At 40.0% G+C, this 24,731-nt stretch overlaps 1 protein-coding gene across 3 annotated transcripts in view; it reads left to right on the forward strand.

Annotated features, from left to right (window-relative positions):
* CHRDL1 (chordin like 1) overlaps window positions 1-24,731 on the forward strand; it is a 179,000-nt gene that overhangs the window by 68,171 nt on the left and 86,098 nt on the right. For all 3 annotated transcript variants that reach the window (XM_084870475.1, XM_084870474.1, XM_084870476.1), the window contains exons 3-4: window positions 572-684; window positions 2,785-2,878. In XM_084870475.1, the coding sequence (XP_084726601.1) occupies window positions 572-684; window positions 2,785-2,878 (207 nt within the window). The remainder of the gene's footprint in view (window positions 1-571; window positions 685-2,784; window positions 2,879-24,731) is intronic.

Genomic DNA, 24,731 nt, shown 5'->3' on the forward strand with positions numbered 1-24,731 from the left:
ACTTTGCATAGTGCCTGACAAAACTAAATGCTCAAATATTTGTTTAATTATTTAATGATGTTAGAATTTGTGGGGAAATCCATTTATAGGGACCTATCACAATTCATTTAGTCCAGCACTCCTATATCACCACAAGGCAACTCTGAGAATGTTCTGATAGATCACATTTTTATATATTAACTTGCTTTTACAAAGCAAGTGGAGCACAACCTTTTTCAAAAGGACACATGACATGCTTCTTTATATTGTCAGTATAACAGAGCAGGAGTTAAGATGTTGGCTTCACTGTCAAGGAAACGTGGGTTTGAGTCTCATGTCAATTACTTACTGGTTATATGGCCCTGGATTTCCCTAATTTATAAAATGAGACTAATAGTAGTGTTTACCTTACTGGGTCATTGTCGGATCAAATAAAGCATGTGAAACCTTGAGTCATAGTATATATTCTGTAAATATTACCTGTGTCTCTTTCCTTGATGTACACTAAAACAGATGGAATCTGTTATTGCTTTTGAATTGGTGAATTGGTTGTGCTTTCTAACAGGCATTTTCTTTATCTCCTTCCTCATAGATTCAGATAAATATTGTATGTTTCAAGACAAGAAGTACAGAGTGGGTGAGAGATGGCATCCCTACCTGGAACCATATGGCTTGGTTTACTGTGTGAACTGCATCTGTTCAGAGGTACAATCCTTCATGGTTTTGATTTTCAAGTTTGTTCCTCAATATGCAGAGGTGTTCAGTGTCCCAATGGGCAGGGAACATGGGTATTAAAATCCTAAAAGAAAATAAGAAACAGATCACAAGGAAAATTACACATCTCCTGTCTATTTTTTTTTAATTGATTATGGTCTCACATAATTGTCCTTACGCATAAGGAACTATCTGGCATTGAAATTGGGACACAAAAGAACTGTTGGCCCAGAAAGGAGCTCACTACAGACTGATTCATTTGCCTCTCAGCATAACCAGTATGGCTTGTTGCAGTTTAGGTTCTTACAAGGGTATTTCCTGTCTATTTTTTTATTGCCTTTTGGGTTGACTTTTCATGGGAGCTCGGAGTATTTGCTATGGACATATACTTATGGTCTCTTAGCCAAGTGATATAGGACATGAAAGGAAAAGGAAGAATAACTTGACAGTGGGAGTCAAGGAAAAAGCTCCATGTAGTATCTGAATTGTAAGACAACGTTGTTATTTTGGAAATCATTTTTAGGGATGGACTTTAGAGAACAGGGCAGATTATAAGTAGGTTCATTGGGAGACTGTATTTTACTAGTATGTTGTTTCAGTCAATAACTATCATTAGGATTGAGTATGTGAAACCTTGGCCTGTACCTGATGAGGATTAGAGTGATTGGCTTGGCTTTGGCTCCTCACAAATCACTGAGAGGCTTTTTGATACCTTAAACACTATCTTTGCAATAGACAAAGTAGGTAGTACTACTTTCCATGGCCTTAATCCCAGACCATAAACATCTACCAGCATATCCTAAACCAGGGTTTCTCAATCTTGGCACTAGTGACATTTGGGGATAGATAATTCTTAATTGAAGTAGTTGTTCTGTGCATTATAGGATGTCTAACAGCATCCCTGCCCTCTACCCACTAGAGAACAGTAGCACTAAACCTAGAAGGAGTGGTTTCTGATGTGCTTTGATCTCACTTCAAGATGACACCACCTGGCTCTGAGGAGTGTGACACATAAGGGGGGCTCTGTGGTATTTCCAAATGCAATGCTAAAAAGATTTTTTCTATAAAGTACATAAAAAAGAAGGCGGTTTATGGAAAAGTGATTCAGATTTGGATATAGAAAGTCTGCCTCTTTAAATGATCAGGGGAGCTATTGAATGAAGCATCTGGGGACTGTTTCACTACCTGGTATGGCATGATTGACTAACGTACTGGAAATGGACAGATAACCCTTGGAGGCTGAGGCTTTGCTGTCTTCAGATAGTGAAAATGTTAAATATGATCCTAATGCCAACAGCTCAAGTGCTAGACATTTTTTTTCTCCATTCTCTTCATCACTCCCCCCTCCCCCACAATAGCCTGACAGATACAAGTAATCTCTTCTACTGAATTATGGATGGAAAATGTTAATGAAAATTGATTGCCAAAGTCTTCCTTTGTTCTAACAATGGTTGAGAGTGGTCAGAGCTAAGGATCGTGCCATTGTAAATCAGGCAAGGACTCAGTTGCCCTACCCATGCATACTAGCTATTCAGCTCAATTTCAAACTCTAGTTTAGTTCTCAGGGGGAAAAATTTTTTTTTTTACTGAATAGGGAAATGAAGAGAGAAGGCACTCAACCTATTGCACCAAGGCAGGGTTATATGGAATGTAGGATCTGAGTGCTAAGGATATCTCCTTGCCCAGGGGTGGGTAGCCAGCTCCTCAAGGGACCCATGGCTCATTATCCCTTCCCTTCCATGCATTGAGCAGGTAAGTGTGAAGTCAGACCAGACTCTTGGAAAATATATGCACTTAGAGCTGGGGAATGGTAGAAACACTACAGAGTCAAGTGAGAAAAAGAAGGCTTTGAAAACTGGAGCAGTAGAGATCCCATCTTAGAAAAATATGCCAATAAGCTAACAACCAACCCAGCAGAGATGCTAATGATGAGAAAAGGAAAGAAAAATGCTGATTTCATTCCGCTTCTCAGGAATGCATTATTCACTGTCTGGGTGAGTCCCTGCATGACTGTTTCCCAGACTGCCATGATCCCAGTGACCTTTGAAAGACATTTGACTTTTTTTGTTGTTGTTGCCTCCTATCTTTCAGAATGGGAATGTGATTTGCAGCCGAGTCAGATGTCCAAGTCTTCATTGCCTCTCTCCCGTGCATATTCCTCATCTGTGCTGCCCTCGCTGCCCAGGTAAATTTGTTAGCCTCTTTCTTTCTCTGCTGTGGTTCTCTTTTCTCCCTTTTCTACCCAACCCACTCCATTTCTCTAATTCCCCAGAAGGGAAACTTCCAGACAGAAATAACAATAGGACACTTTTAGGCAGCCCACACTTGCCCCTAAATACTGTTTATAGCCCAAGTGGAGCAAATTCTAGGCTCTAATATGTTATTGGGTACCCAGTAACAGATTTTCATTGGGCTTTTAATCATTTGAAGGTGGATGTCAATTGGGGGAAGGGAATTGTGGCTCAGAGATTTTTTTGCCATGAACAGCTTCTTTCTGCCATGGGAAGTGGGCACCAGGGGAGTTGTAGCATGGTGGCATGTGTCCTGTGCAATTAGTGCTGGAATTGCATCTGAGCATAGCTTCTAAATGATGACTGGTTCGTCATAAATCAAAGGACCTGAAATAGCGAGGTTTATGACAATATAAAGCTGCCTGCCTGCTGAATAGTCACCTCTTCCAGACTGCAGTTATTATGTACACATTGTTAAGAACAAATCTAAAGGGAAGGCGGGCAGAGACTGTTTCACAAGGCTGTTAGGATGTCTACTTTCACGGTTTGTAGCTAGGTATTTGTCTGAGGCAAGGGCTCCCTCAATGACACTTTGTTTAGATCTGGCTGGGACCTGGCTCCCAAACCAGAGGTGTGCAAATGTGGAATGATTCAGAGAATGTTTGTGGGTCCACCAGCAGTCCTAGGGAAAGCTAAGTGACAATTTTGGGATCTCGGTAGTAGGAACCTTATAATCCTCTAAGTCTTTTTTGTCTTCCTCTAGGAAGGCTGTCCTGCAATTGGGGTCCGTGGGTGAGCGTTATGGGGTCAAAGAGCCTTTTTAAATTGTTTGCAGTGCTTTGTGTAACTAAAAATATGTGTAAATTCCCTTAGAGAGAATCCATGGCTTTATTGGTATTCCTAAAGGCACTGAACATGACACTAAAAACGTGAAGAACCACTAGTGTAAGACATTGATGGTAATTTTTTAAGAAGCAAAGGAAGAACAAGAGAGAAACCAAACGTGCTAGGACAAAAATTATAGGAATGGTACTAGGAATGAGGTTCAGTGAAAATTCTGTTCACTGAAATGTTGCTACAATGAGTTTTTGTTTAATGGAAAAAGAATTACCAACCCTTTTTGTCACCACCTCTGTAGAGTGAACTTTCCTGCATCAGTAAATGCACTTTGATGAACACAAGCGATTCTTTACCAGGTGACAGAAGCTCATATCATGTTACAGATTTATTGTTCTGAGCATTGGTGATAATATATGCTCCAAGATGTAAGAGACTGGCCCTTTATATGATCAACCTAAAAGTTGTTTTTTGGAATCAATCCATAAATGAATGAGGTTTATTATTTTTGTCTACGTTTATTTGCTTTTTTACTTTAACTGTATTTCAAGGGTGTGGTATATGAAGGATTTAGGTAGATTTGAGAAACATTTTTGATAAAGAGGTTAATCTGCAGAGCTTTTTCTTTTATCTGCCAAGTTTTTTATATAGCATTATACTAGTAAAAGCTGTTTTGTTTTTCCCCAGTAAACTCCAAAAGTGGTCTAAAGTCATAGGAATTGAACCTGCTATGTAGAGATTGTTCTTCCTTGGAAATGAGGTTAAGGCATGAGGCAGACATGGGGTATAAAAGCATAGAATGAAGTACGGCTATCATTTACCTCAGTTGCATAGCAGGAAGCAAGTATTGAGAAAAAAAGTATAAGCTGGCAGTATTTTGAAAGAAAAATAAAGTACTAAAAAATTGAGGTCATAAATCCAGGAAAAGAGAAAATTGAAAGAAATAAACACATTGTCTTGAAGACTTAAAAAAAAAATTTATGGACTATACATAGAAACCAGCTGTTCCCCTTTTTTTTCTTTCTTGTTCTTGCAAGTCACTTTCTTGTGAGTTTATTTTTCTTCTTGTTAACAATAACCTTTAGCAGTTCTTCCTGTGGGTAGTGGTCCTAAAGTTCCCTAATTATATATGCAAAAATGTATTTATTTTGCCCTCATTTGAATAATAATTTGGCTGGGGTAAAATTATAGGTGAATATTTATATTCCCTTAGCACTTTGAAGATATTAATAATAAATGGTTTGTTGACTTCTTTTGTTTGTAATAAGAAGTTTGCTTGTAGTTCATTTGTATGTAACCTATTTTTTCCTTCTAACTTTTGATATTTTATCTTTTTCTTTGATGTTACACAACAATGTGTGTAGATGTGTGATTTATTTTTATTTAGCTTGATCAGCACATGATTTTTTCAGCCCAAAGGCTCAAATTTATTTTTACTCATTGATTTAGTCATTAGCTTTGTGTAAGTTATCTCTTTCCCTTCTATCATTTTTTCCATTTTTAAAAAAACACCTTTATTGTTGAAAGTATTACATATATCTCCTTTTTCTTTCATTGACCTCCTCTAGCACCAGGCCTTTACCACCGGATAGTCTGTTTCCATGGGTTATGCATTCAGGTTCTTTGGTTGACCTCTTCCTACCCACTCCCACCTGGTGTACATTGTTGCTGTTTATTTAATTTATACTATTTGTCTTCTTTTTAAAATATATTTTATTGATTTTTTACATAGAGGAAGAGAGAGGGATAGAGAGCTAGAAACATCGATGAGAGAGAATCATCGATCAGCTGCCTCTTGCACACCCCCCACTGGGGATGTGCCCGCAACCAAGGTACATGCCCTTGACCGGAGAACCCGGGACTTTTCAGTCTGCAGGCTGACGCTCTATCCACTGAACCAAACCAGTTTCGGCTACTCTTTGTCTTTTAATGTCACCTTTATTTTTTTTCCATTTTGTTATATTTTTTGTAATAATATATTACTTCAATTCTGTCCTCCAATTCATGAATTCTTCTCCAACCTTTTTTTTCCTGACTATTATTTATGCCATCTATTGTTTTATTTGTTGATTTAATTTAAAAATATCTATATGTTGCTATTTTATAAACCCTGGTCAATATTTCTTGGGATCTTATTCTCTTCTTTATTTGTTTAAGGCATTTAACTATTTAAACTCCATTTCATATTGTTCAAATATCTATATTTTTTTGAGTTTGAATTCTCACGTTTGTTAGGTTTCTTGAGAGCTTTTCTTAGTTCTGAATTTACCTTTTTTCCCTAAAAGTTTTATTTAAAAACTCATTATCTTTGGGGAGTTTTTCTCTTCCCTTCTTTCCTGGTGGAATTGTTGTTTCTGGACTTGTAGTTTACCCAGCTCTAAACCAGGTTGTATATTAGTGTTTCATTTTGATTTCCTCATGCCTGGATGGTCTGTCTTTACCTGTGTTTTCTTATGCAATACTAGTCGCTGATAATGATCTTAGACTGGGACCTACCTTGGTCAGTCAGACCATGGGGTGGGCAGAGCGACATAAGTCCTTGTTTACATGTGAGGAGTATGACCTTAGTCCCCTGCAAATTGTACGCCATAGTTCCTGCTCAACTATCTGGCCCCAACTGTATGTATCCAATCCCAGCTGACAATGGACAATATGGTTTTGGCCCCAATTATTGCTGCACTTTGTTTCCATCTATGTTTTATTCCATAAGAGTCATTTTTCATTTCTGACTATGATTTTGAAGTTTTAAAGTTTATTGATTTATTTTTAATTTTACATTTTATTCTCGCTCTTCTTTGGAAAAGAACAAGGACTTTTCTCATGTGCTCTCTCTGCCATATTGAACTGGAATGAAAACCAGCTATACTTTATATTGAAGATAAAAAAGAGTAAATGGGTTTAAACTATAGCATGGAAGAATGGAGTTTGATAAAAGGAAGAACTTTAGGACATAATTGTCATTAAAACTTAGAATAACTGACTAAGGAGAATTTTAGTCTCTTTGCTTTATATTTCTGGAAATCAAAAGGTACACACCCACCTGAGATAGAGTTGACACAGTTCTGCTGTGAGATAGGGCAATGAATGCGATTACTCTTCTATATTTTATTCACCCCAGGATTATTCAGCCTAATTCGGAAGTTCATGACTTCAGGACCACAGGAATGTTTGGTCAAAGGAAGAGGATCTAGTTTTCTGTCTTAACCCAATGCAAGGCACTGTGATGAAAATATCCTGACTTAAACATAGAATATTTAAAGCTAAAATAATAATAATAATAAAATTTCTATTAAAAAAGTGAAAACAAATAAGAAAACCATATACCCTTGGCTTTATTTTTACACATTATGCTATAGCAACAGTATTAACTTCATGGAGTATTCACCTGGGTAGTGATGGATTTGATTGGTTAAGTCCTAGTAGGCATGCCTATAGCTCATCTCCTATTAGAAAGGATAGAGAAACCACCATCCCCATTTGTTTGTGTTTCCCATAGCTCTTGCTTTCTACACTCCCCACTCCTGTAATTTCCAACACTCCTGCAATTTCCAAGGTTTTGACCTGTATTTGAGGTTATCTCCTGGATCTCCTGCTGAACCTTGGAAATCAGAGTATGCAGACTGCTTTTCCAGAATTACAAGAGATAAATCTATACTGATTCCTGTGAATAGCAAATGATTTTTTTTTCATCAACACTTCCCTAAGTTTCCATGACAGAGGTCAAGTCTTGGTCACATACCACAGGGCTCTACTGGGCCCAAAGAAGCTGGTGCTACATTGAGGCTAGAAGATACTTAATGGAAAAAGTCAATACTGCACAGAAGTCAAAGAGGTTATGAAATCCATCCCAGTCTCTAATCAGGACTCTCTGTAGTCTCCAGTAATGAGAAATTTGTAGGGTTCCAGGAAGCCAGCTCCTGGGATTGGCTGTCCCACCCCAGGTGGCATGTGTTGGGAAGAGCAGCATGGCAGGGCAGACACTTTCCAGCTCAGCACACACACACCAACTCCTCTTTGAAGTGACTCTCCTGATCTGAATGGCAATTTTTTTCTGTTTTTGGTGTTGGTTAAAAGGGAACACGAAACATTTAAATAAAAATTTCCAAATTAAAAAAAAAATTTTGTAGGAATGAAATTCCACTTCTTCTCTTTTGGGGGAGTGAAATGGTAAAGTTAGAGGGGAAGAGAAAGACTATGACTTCTCTCCATTTGTTCTTTATATATAATTTTATCACCCAAAAAGACTTTTATGACTATCAGGATCCTAAATCATGATATTATCTAAGTGTGTCTTTTTAATGGTCATTCCATTAAGAATTTACTATTCAGAATTAATGCATTTCAGTTCCCTTAAATTCCAACTTCTCAGGTCATTAAAGAGCTGTTATGCACTAGCCAGTTTGGCTCAGTGGATAGAGCATCAGCCTGCAGACTGAAGGGTCCTGGGTTTGATTCCTGTCAAGAGCACATTCCCAGGTTGCAGGCTCAATCCCCAGTAGGGGGCATGCAAGAGACAGTAGGTCATTATTATCTCTCATCATTGATGTTTCTATCTCTCCCTCTCCCTTCTTCTCTGAAATCAATAAAAATTTTTAAATTAAATATTTTTAAAAAGAGCTGTTATAAAATTGCCAAAATATCTTCTTTGATCTGTTACCAGAGACCTATCCATAGTGTTTTCTTTTGGCTATGTGTGAAAACGTTTAGCTCTGTGATATCATTTTGTTTTTGTCTTTTTAAATATATTTTATTGATTTTTTACAGAGAGGAAGGGAGACAGATAGAGAGCCAGAAACATCGATAAGAGAGAATCATCAACCACCCGCCTCCTGCACACCCCCTACAGGGAATGTGCCCGCAACCAACGTACATGCCCTTGACCGGAATCGAACCCGGGACCTTTCAGTCCGCAGACCGATGCTCTACCACTGAGCCAAACCGGTTTCGGCTGTGATATCGTTTTAATATGGGCAGTAAATGTGTGGTTTTGCTCAGAGAGACACGCCTTACTCCAGCCTTTTAAATTCAAGGTAGGTTAAGGAAATGATTTTTTCAGTGATTCACTGGAGTCTGTGTATTCTGTAAGGAGAGACTAGAAGCCTAATGTCATTTCTCATTCAACAGGAGTTGGGTTGTGAGCTAGCTAGCAAATACAAGCATCTATATATATATATATATATATATATATATATATATATATATATATATATATATATATATATATATATATATATATTGGGTCGGCAGCTAAGTAATTGCGGATTTTTTAAAGAAAATCAAAGACAATTTTTTCATGGAACTAAATAACTTTATTCTTTAATGTATTGCCCATTTTGATCAATGACCTTTTGCCATCTTTCAGGCAGCATCATAATCCCACGTTCAAAAAACTTCTGTTTTTTATTAGCAAAAAACTGAATCAGGTACGATTTGACATCATCATCATTATTGAAATTTTTACCATTCAAGGAGTTTTGTAAAGATCGAAACAAAAAGTAATCAGATGGTGCAAGGTCAGGACTATATGGTGGATGTGGCAAAACATCCCAACCAAGCTCCATTAATTTTTGCCGAGTGACCAAAGATGTGTGTGGCCTTGCATTGTCATGATGGAATACAACACCTTTTCGATTTGTCAATTCGGGCCACTTTTCTTCAACTGCATTGTTTAATTTCATTAGTTGTTCAATGTAGACATCAGAATTGATCGTTTGGTTGGGTGGTAAGAGTTCAAAGTAGACAATTCCTTTGTAATCCCACCAAACTGATAACAAAACCTTCTTTTGATGAATATCAGCTTTTGATGTTGTTTGAGTTGGTTCACCTGGCCTGCTCCACGATCTTTTCCGCTTGATATTGTTGTAAACAACCCATTTTTCATCGCCAGTTATCAGTCGTTTTAAAAATGGATCATTTTCATTACGTTTCTTTAGCAAATCGCAGCTGCTAATGCGTTGCGTTAACTGTGATTCTTTCAGTTCGTGAGGAACCCATGTATCGAGTTTTTGAACATAGCCAAGTTGTTTTAAGTGATTTTCAATGCATGTATGTGATACATGAAGCTTCTCTGCAATCTCACGTGTTGTACTGTGACAGTCCGAATTGATTATTGCTTTGATTAGGGCGTCATCAACTTCAACTGGACGACCAGAGCGTCTTTCATCTTTGAGTGAAAAATCACCAGAACGAAATTTGGCAAACCGATTTTGACACTGCCGTTCTTTTAAGGCTTCGTCACCATAAACAGCACATAACTTTTTATGAGCTTGTGATGCGTTTTTCCCTTGCAGAAATAAAAAAGCAAAATATGACGAAAATGTTCCTTTTGATTTTCCATTTTTCAACGAATGCCAAACAAAAACTACAAAACTGATCAAAAAACTTTTTTTACTGATTAACAGCTGAATAGCCAACTATCAAATACAAAATGTGTTTTACATTTGTACTACGTCTGCAAACCTAAAAATTCAACTGAAGCCATATATGTGTGAAACCCGCAATTACTTAGTTGCCGACCCAATATATATAAGAGCCATGGGCCATCACATCTGAAACAACCAAACGGATGACCAAACAGGCTGCATGGGCATGGGGTTAACAGGCTGGCAGGGTGGTTAGTGAAGGATGACCAAAGGACTGAACAGCAGGCTATATAGGGCGACTAGGCCAGCAGGGGGGTTAGTGAGGGGCGACCAAATGACTGAACCGCAGGCTTCATGGGGCGACCAAGCTGGCAAGGAGGTTAGTGAAAGGTGACCAGGCCAGCAAGGGGCAGAGTTGGTGGCAACCAGGCTGGCAGGGAGGGCATTGAAGGGTGACAATGCTGGCAGAGGGTGGCAATGAGCAGCGAGCAGGCTGATGGGGGGGAGGCAATTGGGGGTACCAGGTTAGGGGGGGCAGTGAGGGCCAACCAGGCTGGCAGGGGGGCACTTGGGGCAACCAGGCTGGTGGGGGTGACCAGGCTGGTGCGGGGGCAGTTAGGGGCAACCAGGAAGGCAGAGGGGGCAGTAAGATGTGACAATGCTGGCTGGTTGGGCGGAACAGTTAGGAGTGACCAGGCTGGCAGGGGGGCAGTTGGGTGACAAGGCTGGCAGGGGGGGACAGTTAGGGGTGATCAGGTCAATAGGCAGAGGCAGTTAGGGGTGATCAACCTGGCGGGGGGGGCAGTTAAGGGTAATCAGGCAGGCAGGTAGGCAGGTGAGCAGTTAGGAGCCAGCAGTCCTGGATTGTAAGAAGGATGTCCAACTGCCGGTTTAGGCCCCAACCCAAGGTGTCCCAGATTAGAGAGAGTGCAGGCTGGGCTGAGGGGCAGCCCCGCCCCACGCCCCCATGCATGAATTTTGTGCACCAGGTCTCTAGTTTCTACTATAATGTAATATGTGCATTTATGAAAATTATCCCATTCTGCCAAACTATACACTAAAAAATTAACAAGGCTTAAGGAAAAAACAAGATTGGATAAAACAATTAGAAACTTATGCCACATCCACAGGGTATCTTGGGCGGGCAGCTTTGCCTGGGCCATAGCTTCAGGCACCTGGGACTGCAGGGCGGGTGGCTTGTCCCTCTCCTGGGCCAAAGCCACAGACCTTGTTCCCAGGACCACATTATGGGAAGCTTATCCCTCTTCTGGGCCATAAGCTCAGGAGCAGGTGTAGCCACTGGTGCGTGGGATCATGGGGTGGTTGGCTTGTTCATCTCTCGGACCAGGCCATAGGCGCAGGCTCTGGCACAGCTGCTGGTGCCCAGGACTGCGGGATGTGTGGCTTGTCCCTCTCTTGAGGCTGGGCTGCAGGTGCAGGTGCAGCCACTGGTGCAGAAATATAAAAGGGCATGTGGCTTGTCTCTCTCCCAGGCTGCAGCTGCAGCTGCTGGTACCTGAGACCATGGGGCAGGTGGCTTGTCCCTCTCCCAGGCCACAGGCCCAGCCACTGGCTCCCAGGACTATGGGGCAGGCAGCTTGTCCCTCTCTCAGGTTGCAGGCACAGGCAGAGCTGCTAACACCCAGGACCTTGGGGTGAGTGGCTTGTCCCCATCTCAGGCCGCAGCCTGGCTAGTCCCCATTCCTCTCTCCCCAATGTTGAGTGTCTGAGCCTTGACTATGTGACGGCGTGAGGGTATGATGACAATTTGCATATTAGCTCTTTATTACATAGGATGGCCTTTTGTATCTGGCTTCTTCCACTTAGCATAATGTGTTTTGTTTTTTTTATTAAATTATTATCTGTGTACATATTTTAACATTGCCCCCTCCCTCCCATACATAATCTCCTTCCCCAGAGTTTTGTGTCCATTGGTTGTACTTATATGCATGTATACAAGTCCTTTGGTTGATCTCTTATCTCCCCCAGATCTCCCTACCCTCCCCGCTGTAATTTTACAGTCTGCTTGTTGCTTTATTGTCTTTATATCTTACTTTTGGTTCATCAGTTTATAATGTTAATTAATATCCATAAATGAGTGAGGTCATGTGGTATTTCTCTTTCATTGACTGGCTTATTTCACTCAGCATGATGTTCTCTAGTTCTATCCAGGTTGCTGCAAATGATGAGAATTCCTTCTTTTTTATGGCAGCATAGTATTCCATTGTGTAGATGTACCATGGTTTTTTGATCCAATCATCTGCTTACTGGCACCTAGGCTGTTTCCAGATTCTAGCTATTATAGATTGTGCTGCTATGAACATAGGGGTGCATATATCCTTTCTGGTTGGTGTTTCTAGTTTCTTGGGATATATTCCTAGGAGTGGGATTACTGGGTCAAATGGGAGTTCCATTTTCAGTTTTTTGAGGAAACTCCACACTGTTCTCCACAGTGGTTGCACCAGTCTGCATTCCCACCAGCAGTGCACGAGGGTTCCTTTTTCTCCACAACCTGGCCAACATTTGTCATTTGTTGATTTGTTGATGTTGGCCATTCTGACAGGTGTGAGATGGTTACTGCATTGTTGTTTTGATTTGCATCTCTCGGATAATTAGTGACTTCGAGCATGTTTTCATGTGCCTCTTGGCCTTCCTTCTGTCTTCTTTTAAAAATATTCTATTTAGGTCCATTGAACATTTTTTAATTGTGTCATTTATCTTCCTTTTATTAAGTTGTATAAGCTGTCTGTAGATGTTGAAGATTAAACCTTTATCAGTGGTAACATTTGCAAATTTGTTCTCCCACACAGTGGGCTTTCTTGTTGTTTTGTTGATGGTTTCTTTTGCTGTAAAAAAGCTTTTTATTTTGATGTAGTCCCATTTGTTTATTTTCTCTTTAGCTTCCATTGCCCTGGGGCAGTATCAATGAAGAAGTTATTTTGGCATATGTCTGAGATTTTGTTGCCTATGGATGCTCCTAGTATTTTTATGGTTTCCTGTCTTATGTTTAAGTCCTGTATCCATTTTGAGTTTATTTTTGTGAATGGTGTAAGTTGGTGATGTAGTTTCATTCTTTTGCATGTATCTGTCCAATTTTCCCAACACCATTTATTGAAGAGACTGTCTTGATTCCATTGTATATTTGTGCCTCCTTTGTCAAATATTAATTGAGCATAGTGATTTGGGTTGATATCTGGGTTCTTGATTCTATTCCATTGATCTATTTGTCTGTTCTTGTGCCAGTACCAGGCTGTTTTGAGAACAGTGGCTTTGTAATACAGCTTGAAGTCTGGTATTGAGATCCCTCCTACTTTACTATTCTTTCTCAGGATTGCTGTGGCTATTTGGGGTCTTTTATTGTTCCAAATGAACTTTTAGAGAGTTCTTTCTAGGTCAGTGAAATATGCCATTGATATTTTAATGGGGAGTGCATTGAACCTATAGATTGCTTTAGGAAGTATGGACATTTTGATGATGTTGATTCTACCAATCCATGAACATGGTATGTTCTTCCATATCCTTACATCTTCCTCTATCTCTTTTTTCAGTGTCGTGTAGTTTTCCATGTATAGGTCCTTTACTTCCTTAGTTAAATTTATTCCTAGGTATCTTAATTTTTTTGGTGCGATGGTAAATGGAATTGCTTTTTTAGTCTCTGTTTCTATAAGTTAACTGTTGGTGTATAGAAATGCCATAGATTTCTTGGCATTAATTTTGTATCCTGATACATTGCCAAATTCATTTATTAAGTCAATTAGTTTTTTAATGGAGTCTTTTGAGTTTTTTATATACAATATCATGTCATCTGCAAATAAGGATAACTTTACTTCTTCTTTTCCAATTTGGATGCCTTTTATTTCGTCTTCTTGTCTAATTGTGATGGCTGGTATGGTGGAGATAAATTCCCTTAGTCTGTTTTTGTCTGTGAAGCTCCTGATTTCACCTTCACTTTTTATTGATAGCCTTGCTGGGTACAGTATTCTTGGATTCAGACCCTTCCTTTGAATGACTTTGTATATTTCATCCCATTCCCTTATGGCCTGATAAGTTTCTGTGGAGAAATCAGTCTGATGGGGGTTCCTTTATATGTAACTTTCTGTCTCTCTCTGGCTGCTTTTAAAATTCTTTTTTTGTCGTTGGTGTTTGCCAGTTTAATTATAATGTGCCTAGGGTTTGGTTTTCTGGGGTTCATTTTGCTTGGCACTCTTCGAGCATCTTGGATTTGTGTGGGTTTTTTCTTCTCTATCTCAGGAAAGTTTTCTGTCATTATTTCTTGAAATATGTTTTCCATGTCTTCCTCAGTTCCCTTTCCTTCTGGAACCCCTATTATTTGAATATTGTTTTGTTTTGTATTGTCCCAAAATTTCCTTAGACTTTCCTCCTGCTTTTTAATTTTTTTTTTCCAGAAGCTGTTCTAATTGGGTATTTTTTTCCATCTTGTCTTCTAGCTCACTGTTGCAGTCCTCTGCTTCTAGTCCACTCTTGATGCTTTCTATTGAATTCTTTACAGTAGCGATGTCATTTTTCATTTCTTCTTGGTTCTTCTTCATTTCCTCTTGGTTCTTACTCATATTGTCAAATTTGTCTTCCATTTTTTTAGCCATCTTATCATCATTACTCTGAATTCTTGCTCTGGTAGGTTGCTTGCTTCTATCTCGTTTACTTCCTTTTCAGGTGAAGCCTGCTTTTCTTTCATGTGGGGCTGTTTCTTTGTCTCCCCATGATCTCTCTTTTTAGGATGTCTGGTTGTGTAGTTCTCTCTCTCCTGCTTTGATTTAAAGGCACAAAATACAACACAACCAGGTACAACACATAAGGCACTGAATAGAAATGTGTTTGCGATATTAATAACCACCAATAAACGTGACTAGAACCCAGCTAACAAAAACATACAATCAAACAAAAAGAATAGGCAAATAAATCTTATTAAAAAAAGTATACAACTTCAGTATAGTTAACATTCAACATACAACTTCAAAGAGTTAGAAAGAAAGACTGTTTTTTTTGTTTTGCTTTGTTTTGTTTTGTTTTTCGGACAGCTGCGATGGAGGTGTGAATGGGCTTGGAGCAGGGGGTTGGAAATTAGATATATACAAGTAGGGTGAAATTTTAGGAGGGGGTAGACAGAAGCAATGGGGAAAATCTAGAGAAGGAAAGGGTTAAGATAAACAGGGTACCAAAGGAAAAGGTCAGAAAGAGAGTGAAGGCATTAAGGTAGGGTTGAGATAGAATAAAGCGTTGGAGAAGGAAAGATAGATAAAGACTGTAGAACAGTAATCCTGGAAAAAAAAAATATATATATATAATAAAATAAAAATAATAAAAATAAACCAAAGAAAATAAGATAAAAAAGGTAAAATAGTAGTAGTAATAATGTTGATTACGTATACAATGTAATAATTATAAAGATAAAATCAAGTGAGGAAAAAGAAAAAAAATAGTTTCTTGAGTAAACGTGGCAAATAATGAAAACAAAAATAAAAAACAAAAATTAAAAAATTTTAAAAAATAATAAAATTTACAAAATTTAAATAAAATTTGCAGTAATGAAGGCCATTCGCTTCCTCTATTGTTATGATCCAGTCCTGATTTTTAGGCAGGTTTTGCTTTGTTTTTATTACACTAGAGTCAATTTGTGAATTAGCCTCTGGGTGGCAGTGTTTCTAGGTTGACTTCCCAGACTCTAAAGCACATATGTCAAACACAAGGCCCGCGGGCCAAATCCAGCCAGCCAGGCCTTTCAATGTGGCCCGCACCGTGCTGTCATCACTGCACTCCGCTGTCAGTTTATGACATTGTCAGTTTATGACTGTTCAGTAAACCATTCGGCCCGCGATTTCGGCTGGATTTTAGATTTTGGCCCCTTCTCTGATTGAGTTCGACACCCCTACTCTAAAGCCTCTCCAGCTTCGCCCCCCCCCCCCCGTGCCCTCTCTGTAGCAGGAAAGCAGGAACTATGGGGGGGGGGGCAGGGGGCAAGTCCAAGCAACTGCAATCTCCCGCAACTCTCCGATATCCCTCCGAGCCAGATCCAAATGTGTTGCTCTTTAGATATCTCCCCTATTAGGAGCCCCATCCACTTTCACGGGTGACACCCGCCCAACAGCTGGGGCTTCTACTTGTAATCACTGCCCCTGTCCTCCAGTTTCCGCGGGCTCTGTGCATGCAGGCTTTGTCTTCGCCACAAGCACTCACCACCCTCTCCCCGCGAAATCTGACCTTTTCGCCGTGCGGTGGGGCACTCCTGTGAGGCTAAGTGTTCGCGCCACCTAGGATCTGTGTTATGGGGGTCACAGCTGCTTGGTGGTCGCTGCGGCTGTGGATATTCAGGCCTCTGACAGGATCCAATCTTCCTCTCAAGATGGCGAGGTTTCCCGTCCAAGCCGGTAGGTAGCTCCGGGAAGGGACGTAGCCCGCGTGGGTGCTTCCCTGTGAGGGGTACCACTGTCAGCGGCCCCCCAGCAGTTTCTTCTGGTGTTTGCTGTCTCCCAATTGCTAATAAACACTCATAGCTCAAGACTATCAGCTGCTCTCTCTTTCTGCTTCCAGACAGGGCTCAGAATCCACCCATCTATTCTTCCGCCATTTTGTCCTCCAGCATAATGTTTTTAAGAGTAATTCACAATTCTCTTTTTGTGACTGAATAATATTCCATTGTATTCATACACCACATTTTGTTTATCCATTCATCACTTGATGGGCATTTGTGTTGTTTCCACCTTTTTCTTTTGTGAATAATGCTACTAAGAACAAGTACAAGTTTCCATGTACAAATTTTTGTGTGGCTTATGTTTTAAATTATTTGGGGTATAATACCTAAAAGTGGGATTTCTGAGTCACATGGTAATCCTATGTGTAACTTATTGAGGAATCTCTCCCCGATTTTTTAAAAATATATTTTATTGATTTTTTACAGAGAGGAAGAGAGAGGGATAGAGCTAGAAACATCGATGAGAGAGAATCATCGATCAGCTGCCTCCTGCACACCCCCACTAGGGATATGCCCGCAACCAATGTACATGCTCTTGACCGGAATTGAACCCGGGACCTTTCAGTCCCCAGGCTGACACTCTATCCACTGAGCCAAACTGGTTTAGGCTCTCTCCCCAATTTTAAAGCCATCCCATCTTCTTTCTGTTTATTTCTTCGTATTGGCTGTCTGCCATCCTCACAATTACTGCTGCTACCATTATCCATGTCTGATCTCCATAGTTCTCTCCTAACTTATTTTGTTCTTCTCTAAATTGTGTTTTCATTTGTTTCTTGGATTTTATTGGAAAAGGTAAATTACTTTTAAACAATAACAACCAATTAGCATACTGTTTTCCTCCAATAAGGCAATTACAATAGCTATAGTATGCAAGATGATCAATTGAGGGGCCATTATTTTTTACCTGCAAAAAGACTAATGTATTAAAAAAAAAAACACACAGAACTCTTTCTTGATTAGCAGCTATCCAAAATCCTGAGCATTATTGAATGTTGGTCTCTGGATAGCAGAGATTTTACTTTATTGTTATTATTACCATTGTTAGTATTCTTAGACTGATTGTTGAGATGTAGCCACAAAGATGTTCGCTACCGATTATTAGATCACCCATAACCACACTGATTGTTTTCTTACCTCTTGAAGCCCTTTTACTATCTTCCATGTTTTATTTCCATTTTTTCTTCATATTCTTGGCCCTTGAACAATTACTACTGTGCAGTGTATGAAGGGTTAAATTCTTCTTCAGGAAAGTGGCACCAACCTGTCTTTTGCTAGATGAAATGATCATTATCACTGGTTAAATCCTAGGGATTTCATTGTTTTTAAAAAAGAATATGATTTTCATTTATTATGCTTAAAGCCTTATGTCATATAAGAACAGGACCTAGGAAAACTATGGTGTTCTGTCATGGTACAGCAGAACTCTTCTATTTCTTTCCATGGACATTACCCAAAGCTGGCCCTACACAAAGGTGAGGAAGGTGGTGCTTCCTTTGGGGAAAGCAAATCTTCCATTGTCTTCCTACAATTAGGAAACCTCCACCTTAAATCACTATAATGGGTGAAGACAGTGTTTCCCAAAGTTTGTAGCAAGGCACACAATTTTATGGCACAATATAGGTTTACTAGGGAAAACATATATATGGTCAAATAAACTCGAGAGAGTTGCTGTACTAGAGAAAGATTAAACAGGTTTCTTTTAATGCAGGACTTCTCATAGTCTTTAACATATTAATTCATATTGTGAATCTACATGAGAGATGTAAGATATGCAGTATTTTCCAAACTTATTTAACCATAGGACCAACTTTTTTATAGAACATTTTGCAGGATTAGTGTTCTTTAATCTTATATTATGCCATTGAATTTTCAGAAGTTATTTATATTATAGCAATAACCTATTGTATATATAGTATCTTAGTTTGGAGAAGTTTATTAAGGTAGTGGGCCACTTTAGAACAATACCTCACTAATGTTACTCAAACTTTAGTGTGCTTAAAGATAACCTTGTGATTGTTGAAAAGTGCAGACTCCCAGGCCCTACACTAAAAATTTATTCACATGGGTTCAATGGGTATTTTTTCCTTTAAACAAACACCTCAATTCTCATAAAATTGGACTGGGGACTGCAATATGGTAATAGGGCTCAGGAGAGATGTTAGTAAAGGGCATCAAAAGTGCTGCCAAAAGAGAACAGTCTCAGTTAAGATCTTGAAGTAGAGGGCCCTGTGTATCTGCAGAGGGTAGGAAGCAACATGACAACATTGTTTCTCTGGTGGGAACATACTTTGTGTGACACTGCCCCAGGACCAAGCCTGGAGCAACATGTACACAGTTTTATCTTACTGACCTCACTGCTTTCCAGGAGCTCCCATCCAAAGACTTTCTTTCTGCCATCTTCTACATTCAGAGCCCCTGGTTTTCATGTCCAGAAAGAAGGACTCTCCATGGGGAGCATCCCCTGAGCCCCACCCCATTGTTCATGACTTGTTTTTGGCAAGAAATGAATGGCATTGCTCTGAATTAGCCCAGGAATTTCTGCTGATAAACAAATGAAACTCTCAAAGGGAAAGGCAATCAACATAGTTTGAAATAAAATTAGTGTTTTCAACTTAATCTGTTTTCAACTTATTTTGAAACGGAATCACATCTTGGAGTATGTTAAAGAAACCTTTAGTAAAAGGTTCTGTAGTGAGCTTTCTTTCTGGTTTCATGGCTGACTGTTAAACCAGGGCCTGCTCTCTGAATAAGTGGAACAGGTGAGTATTATCTTGATTTCCCCTGACTTTTCCTGCCAAGTTGCCTGAAACCTGAAATGCTATCATTATTACAGCTTCATCTTTTGAATTGAGGCTTTGACACCTGATAAACCCATCTATCCTTCAAAGGGTCACTTAACTCTTAAGTTAATCATTTTAATTTAATCTGCACAGAGGATCTAGAAAGTAGAATTTGATGGTAGAAGTGGGGGTGGGGTGGGAAATCCCAAAGCCCATGACTGGACACCTGGAAGAGTTATTGGATTGGATGGAGAGGGTAGCACTGTAAAAAGAGACTAGGGAATCAGGTTTAAAACCTTCCCCATAATCCTGCAGAGTACCAACCCTCTCCATAATATCAATGGTAAGTTCTTTGTTCATAGCAGAGGACACAGTGGTTTCTGGGAGGAGTTGCCCATTTTCAAGTTTTTCGCTTTGGGTTTGTTAATTTAATTCAGTATGTTTCCGAAGTAACCAAATATATTCCCTATCTGTTGCCTAGAGAGAGCCAAAGGGTTTCACTTCAGGGTTTTGGATGCAAAACAACTATAACCCAAAAGGTTTACCAGATTATTTACAGCCACTAAAATAAATAACCGTCTTTATTGGAATGATTTTCATCTGATTTTTGTATTTGAATTTTTATACCATCAGCTCTTCCCTGAAATTGATCTTAAAAACTGGCAGACTTAGGGTGTCAGTTATTAAAATCTCCAAAATGCACCTCATCACAGGACTCCATTTTTGGCTATCACAGTATTTTATTTTATAAATATCTTGATGTGTCATCCTTTTCTTGGCTACATATAGGCTGAAACCAGAGAATGGGAACTGGTTTAGCAATAGATGAGTGGCTGCTGAAATAGATTTTTTTTCTACTCCCTGAGTTGAAGAGACACTATGAAGTACATATATATATATATATATATATATATATATATATATATATATATATATATATATATTGTATCGTTAAAGAATAGGATAAATTGCCCTGGCCTGTATGGCTCAGTTGATTGAAGTGTTATCCCATACACCAAAAGGCGGCAGATTTGATTCCTAGTCAGGGCACATACTCAGGTTGTGGGTTCGATCCCTGGTCAAGGAGTATTGATGTTTCTCTCTCTCAAATCATTTTTTTTAAAGGGGGAGGAAGAAGGAGATAAAGTTGTTTGCAGCAGGAGAAGAAGGTTAGTTGGATTTTTTTATTTGGGGAGGAAGGGGAAGACATCAAACTTGGTAGTAGAGGTTACTTTTAAAACATAAAAATAAGCCAAGTGACCTAGCCATTGTGGCTCAGTGGTTGAGCTTCCACCCAGGAACCAAGAGGTCTTGGGCATTCAATTACTGGTTAGGGCACATGCCCAGGTTTCAGGCTTCATCTCCAGTAGGGGGCGTGTAGGACACAGCCAATAGATAATGTTTCTCTCTTATCATTAACTAGAGGCCCAATGCACAAAATCCGTGTAAGAGTACTGGTAGGCCTTTCTTCCCCAGGCTGCCAGCACCAGCTTACCTCTGGAACCCGGGACCCAAGCTTCCCTAGCAGCCCCAGCATTGTCTGGAAGATCTTCTGGAAGGATGTCCAGACTAATTAGCATATTGCACTTTTATTATGATAGACTAGAGGCCCAGTGCACGAAATTTATTCACTGGGTGGGGGTGGGGTGTCCCTTAGCCAAGCCTGCACCCTCTCCAATATGGGACCCCTTGAGGGATGTCCACCGTAAGGCAGTTGGACATCCCTCTCACAATCCAGGATTGCTGGCTCCCAACTGCCCACCTGCCTGCCTTCCTGATTGCTCCTAACCACTTCTGCCTTCCAGCCTGATCACCCCCTAACCACTCTCATGCCAGTATGATTGATGTCTAACTGCTCCCCTGCCAGCCTGTTTGCCCACAACTTCCCTTCTCTGCTGGCCTGGTCACCCCTAACTGCTCTCCCCTGCAGGATTGATCACCTCCAACTACCCTTCCTTGCAGGCCTGGTCCCTCTCAACTTCCCTCCCTTGTAGGCCTGGTGCCTCCCAACTGCTCTCCTTTGCTGGCCATCTTGTGGTGTCATCTTGTGTCCACATGGTGGCAGCCATCTTTGACCACATGGGGGCAGCTATTGTGTGTTGCAGTGATGTTCAATCTGCATATTTCTCTTAATTAGATAGGATAGAGGCCTGGTGCACAGGTGGGGGCCAGCTGGTTTTCCCTGAAGGGTGTCCCAGATCAGGGTGGGGGTTCCCTTGGGGCATGGGGTGGCCTGAGCAAGGGGCCTGTGGTGGTTTGCAGGCCAGGCACAACCCATGGCGACACAAGCAGAGGCCCTGGTATCTGGGACTTATTATCTTCTACAATTGAAACTTTGTAGCCTGGAGCAGAGCCAAGTCTTCTGCTTGCTCTGTGGCTGGCAGCCATTTCTGTTTGGATTTGTTTACCTTCTATAATTGAAACTTTGTAGCCTTGAGTGGAGGTTTAGGCTGGCGAGGGCAGGTGGAAAGCTTGGCTTCCTCCGTTGCGTGGGAAACCCAAGCCTCCCTCCTACTCTCTGTGGCTGTAAACATCTTGGTTGGGTTTATTTGCACACTCGCACTGATTGGCTGGTGGGCATGTATTGTAGCAGAGTGATGGTTAATTTGCATATTACTCTTTTATTAGGTAGGATGTTTCTGTCTCTCTATCCCTCTTCCTTCCTCTCTCTCTCTAAAAATTAGTAAGAACATATTTTAAAACATAAGGCAAGTGTCCCTGCAAGCTCTATGTTTTTTCTTTAGCAAATTCATACAACTCTGATTTCTCTGCCTTTACAAGATCATGCTCTTAGGGATCTAAGGCCAAATCAGAGTCCACATTCACTGTCATATCTTTTATATGATGTGTTCCTTTATTATTTTAATAGAGAAATGGGACTGAGAAGGAGGAGTAAGCAAATTTGGCTTACTTTTTTCCTTGTTTTGTTTCTTGGCTTTCCTTCCTCCCTCTGACTTTGCTCCCTTCTTCCTTCCTTTATTTCTTTTTTAAAAATCTCTTTTTATTTGCTTTTAAAAATATTGTAGTAAAATATACATAAGATAAAATTCACCATTATAACCACTTCTAAGAATATAGCTCTGTGGCATTAAGTGCATTTACATTGTTGAGCAACCATCAACACCATCCATCTCCAGAATTTTTTCATCTTACCAAATTGAAATTCTGTATCCATTAAACAACTCTCATTTTCCCCTCTGCCATAACCTTGCAACCTTTATTCTGCTTTCTTTCTCCTATTAGTTTGACTAGATATCTCATATAAGTGGAATCATACAGTATACAGGGTTGGGCAAAAGTAGATTTATAGTTGTTCATATGGAAAATAATAACACAAGAATAAACTGTTTTGCATATTCACAACTGTAAAGCTACTCCTGCCACACTCTGTATTTCCTCCTGTGACTGGTTTATTTCACTTAACACAATGTTTTCAAGGTTCACCCATGTTGTAGTGTTTCACTCTTTAAAAACAAACAAACAAACAAAAAAAACTGTCCAGGAGCACCGAAATAAAATTTGAGAAGAGGCGGGTAGTAGAGATGTTGAGGATGTCAGGAGATAACCAAAGGGTCTTAAAAGAACCCGACAAATGTTGGTTTTTCTGAGCACATATTTCATAGGATGACGGGGACCCCAGAGACCACGGTGTCTTTAAGAATGACAGCCATAACAAGCAGTAACTGTGTGAAATGCTGGGTTTTAAAAGACAAACACATTCCTTATTAACATTTCCCAGGAAACTTCAGAGAACATCATCTAGTAGGAACTGGTTACCTGCAGGTTTTTCATCATTTGGAGAAATTCAAAGGGATTGTATCCATATTTCCCTTTATTTGGAGAAGTACATTTCCAAAAGGGCCTCCTCTGAGATTGCTTTTTGAGGGAAATCATGCCTGGCACCATTCAGTATGGTTTCATTAGAAAGATTATTAAAGGATCAGAGTATCAAACTTACAAGGCAATGTTGTAGGAAAAGTATAATTACTGAGCCTGGTGAAAGAAAGACTGAAGGGACTTCAACAACCTTCGGAAAGAAAAAAAAAAATGATCCTAGAGGAAGCTGACCACCTTTCTCCTTTCATTTCCAAAGCGGGCAGGAAAAAAAAAAAAAAAAAAAAAGAGCTTTAGATTTTAAAAAGTTAAGTACAAGGCAGTATTTCTAGACATGGATATGGGAAGCAGAAGTTCAGTTTTGGGGTTTTGTGACTGGGGTGGAGAGAGTAAATGGTGTAAATATGTAATATTTTCAACAATAAAATGTCAATATATTACAGCTCAAGCTTAATGTTGAGTAAAAACAAGACACATACACACATAAATACATACAATCTGATTCAATTAATATGAAGTTCCAAATAGGTGAAACAAAATTATATAGTTTAGAGAGTGGGTAAGTGTGATAAAACTATAATAAAAAACAAGGTAATGATTATTCCAAAATTCAGGATTGTGGTGATTTCTAGTCTGGAGGGTGGTGTCCTTTGGGCTTTTGGCAATGTTTTCTTGACCTATATGGTAGTTACAGGGGTGTTTGTTTTACAGTAATCAGTTCAACTGACATTTATATTTTAGTTAATATTTACCAGACTATTTTTAAATGAACCTACATTTTCATTTGTTTTAGATGGTTATGATTGGAAGCAAAAATGACCAGAAGGCTTTTAAATGTTACAAGCTATACTAATAAAAGAGTAATACACTAATTAGACCAGGAGACCTTCCGGACAAAACTATGGTGGCAAGGCTGAGGCAGAGGTAGTTAGGGGCAATCAGGCCAGCAGGGGGTGGGTAGGGGAGGCAGTTGGGGGTGATCAGGTCTGTGGGGAGGGGGGGGGCAATTGGGGCTGATCAGGCTGGCAGCGGGGGAGTTGAAGGCAATCAGGCCAACAGGGGCAGTTGGGGGCAATCAGGCTGATGGGGGGCATTTAGGGGCAATCAGGCCAGTGGGGGTGGAAGTTGGGGGCAATCAGTCCAGCAGGAGCAGGCAGTTAGGGGTGATCAGGCCAGAAGGGGGGGGCAGTTGGGGTTGATCAGGCCAGCAGGCAGAGTGGTTAGGGGTGATCAGGCAGGCAGGTAAGCAGTTAGGAGCGGTCCTGAATTGCAAGAGGGATCCCAGATTGGAAAGGGTGCTGGATCCTAGATTGGCTAGGTTGAGGGACACCCCTCCCCCATGCAAGAATTTCGTGCCCTGGGCCACTAGTCAAGCATAAGATTGTATATATGCAAATGGCTGTTGGGGGGAGGAGGGAAGGTGCTGTCACTGTTGTTTAATTGTTTACATTATTTTGTTCAAGGTTTTGTTTGTTTGCTTTTTTGTTTTTTCCACAAAGCAGAT

Source organism: Pipistrellus hanaki, assembly GCF_964339955.1.
Source record: "Pipistrellus hanaki genome assembly, chromosome: X".
NCBI lineage: Eukaryota > Metazoa > Chordata > Mammalia > Chiroptera > Vespertilionidae > Pipistrellus > Pipistrellus hanaki.